Source organism: Leptonychotes weddellii, unplaced genomic scaffold, assembly GCF_054177405.1.
Source record: "Leptonychotes weddellii isolate Sample4059 unplaced genomic scaffold, ASM5417740v2 HiC_scaffold_1753, whole genome shotgun sequence".
Classification (NCBI taxonomy): Eukaryota; Metazoa; Chordata; class Mammalia; order Carnivora; family Phocidae; genus Leptonychotes; species Leptonychotes weddellii.
Window position 1 is genome coordinate 4384 of NW_027759081.1, and position 1286 is coordinate 5669.

At 38.2% G+C, this 1286-nt stretch overlaps 1 protein-coding gene across 1 annotated transcript in view; it reads right to left on the minus strand.

Moving 5' to 3' along the window:
• Nucleotides 1-628: 628 nt before the first annotated feature.
• LOC102743993 (olfactory receptor 2T5-like) overlaps nt 629-1286 on the minus strand; it is a 3494-nt gene continuing 2836 nt past the window's right edge. Inside the window, exon 2 of the mRNA XM_006730496.2 lies at nt 629-1281. Coding sequence (XP_006730559.2) covers nt 695-1281 — 587 coding nt within the window. The 3' untranslated portion in view covers nt 629-694. The remainder of the gene's footprint in view (nt 1282-1286) is intronic.

The window sequence follows — 1286 nt, forward strand, 5'->3', positions numbered from 1 at the left end:
ATGTACTAATCATTTAAGAGAGGTAACAGCCACTGGATGTCTTCAGGTTTAGAACCTAAAGAACAAAATTGCCCTAATTAAACACAGGCCAACAACTGGATTGTTGCAGTAATGATCAGCCATGTTAACATGTGAATGATTTCCAAGGTTTGTCACTCACACTGCTACCATGAAGCAAGGACAAATTTTTAAAATAGCCAAATTTTGATACTTAATGTTTTATTCCTAAATGATTTCAAATTTACAGAAAATTAGTATGAATAGTAGAATTAGTATGAATTAATAATAGTACAATAAAGAATTAATATGCCTTTTACCTAGATTCATGTATTAACATTATACCCCATTTGATTTATCATCTCTCCATCTCTCTGTCTCTTATCAGTTGCACACCTTATGATCTCTGTTTCTAAATACCTTGTTACGTATTTCTTATGAATACAAGTATTTTCTCACAGAATTACAGTGCAGTTATAAACTTCAGAAATACGTAACATGGGCAGAATACAATTGTACAAATATTTTGAATGAAGAAATGTAAAAATGAATAGCTTTCCAGTACAAGGAAAAAGTTCCACCAAAAGGGAGTAATAGGTGATGACACATGGTATGAGAATCTGAAGAAATACATTGGCATGGGATCCTAAAGTTTTAATTTGTAGAGTGAAGGAAAAGAAACAGTACAATTTTTTTTCTACTTTATACTTTCCTGTAAGACAGATCCCACATTCAACATTTTTTTTAGAGCCCTTGTGACATCCTTATTTCTAAGACTATAAATTAAAGGGTTTAGAACAGGAGTGAGTATAGTATAAAAGACAGATACAATCATGTCCTCCTCAGGGGTGTGGTAGGAGGTGGGAAGCATGTAGGTATAGATGGAAGCACCATAGAAGAGGATGACCACCATCATGTGGGAAGAACAAGTGGCAAAGGCCTTCTTCCATCCCTCTGCTGAGTTCATCCTGTGGATGGTGAAGAGGATGAAAGAATAGGAGCTTGAAATGACTGTCACAGGGATGAGGAGCATGAGGACACAACACAGGTACATGAGTGTCTCATAGAGGGAAGTGTCTGAGCAGGAAATCTTCATTACAGCAGGGACCTCACAGAAGAAATGGTGAATCACCCGGGATCTGCAGAAGGGGAAGGTCATGGTGACGGGTGTGAGCATAAATCCATCCACAGATCCCAGAAGCCAGGAGGAAGACACCAAGAGGAGACACACCCTATGGTTCATGAGGATAGGATAACGGAGTGGATGGCAGATGGCCACATAGCGGTCA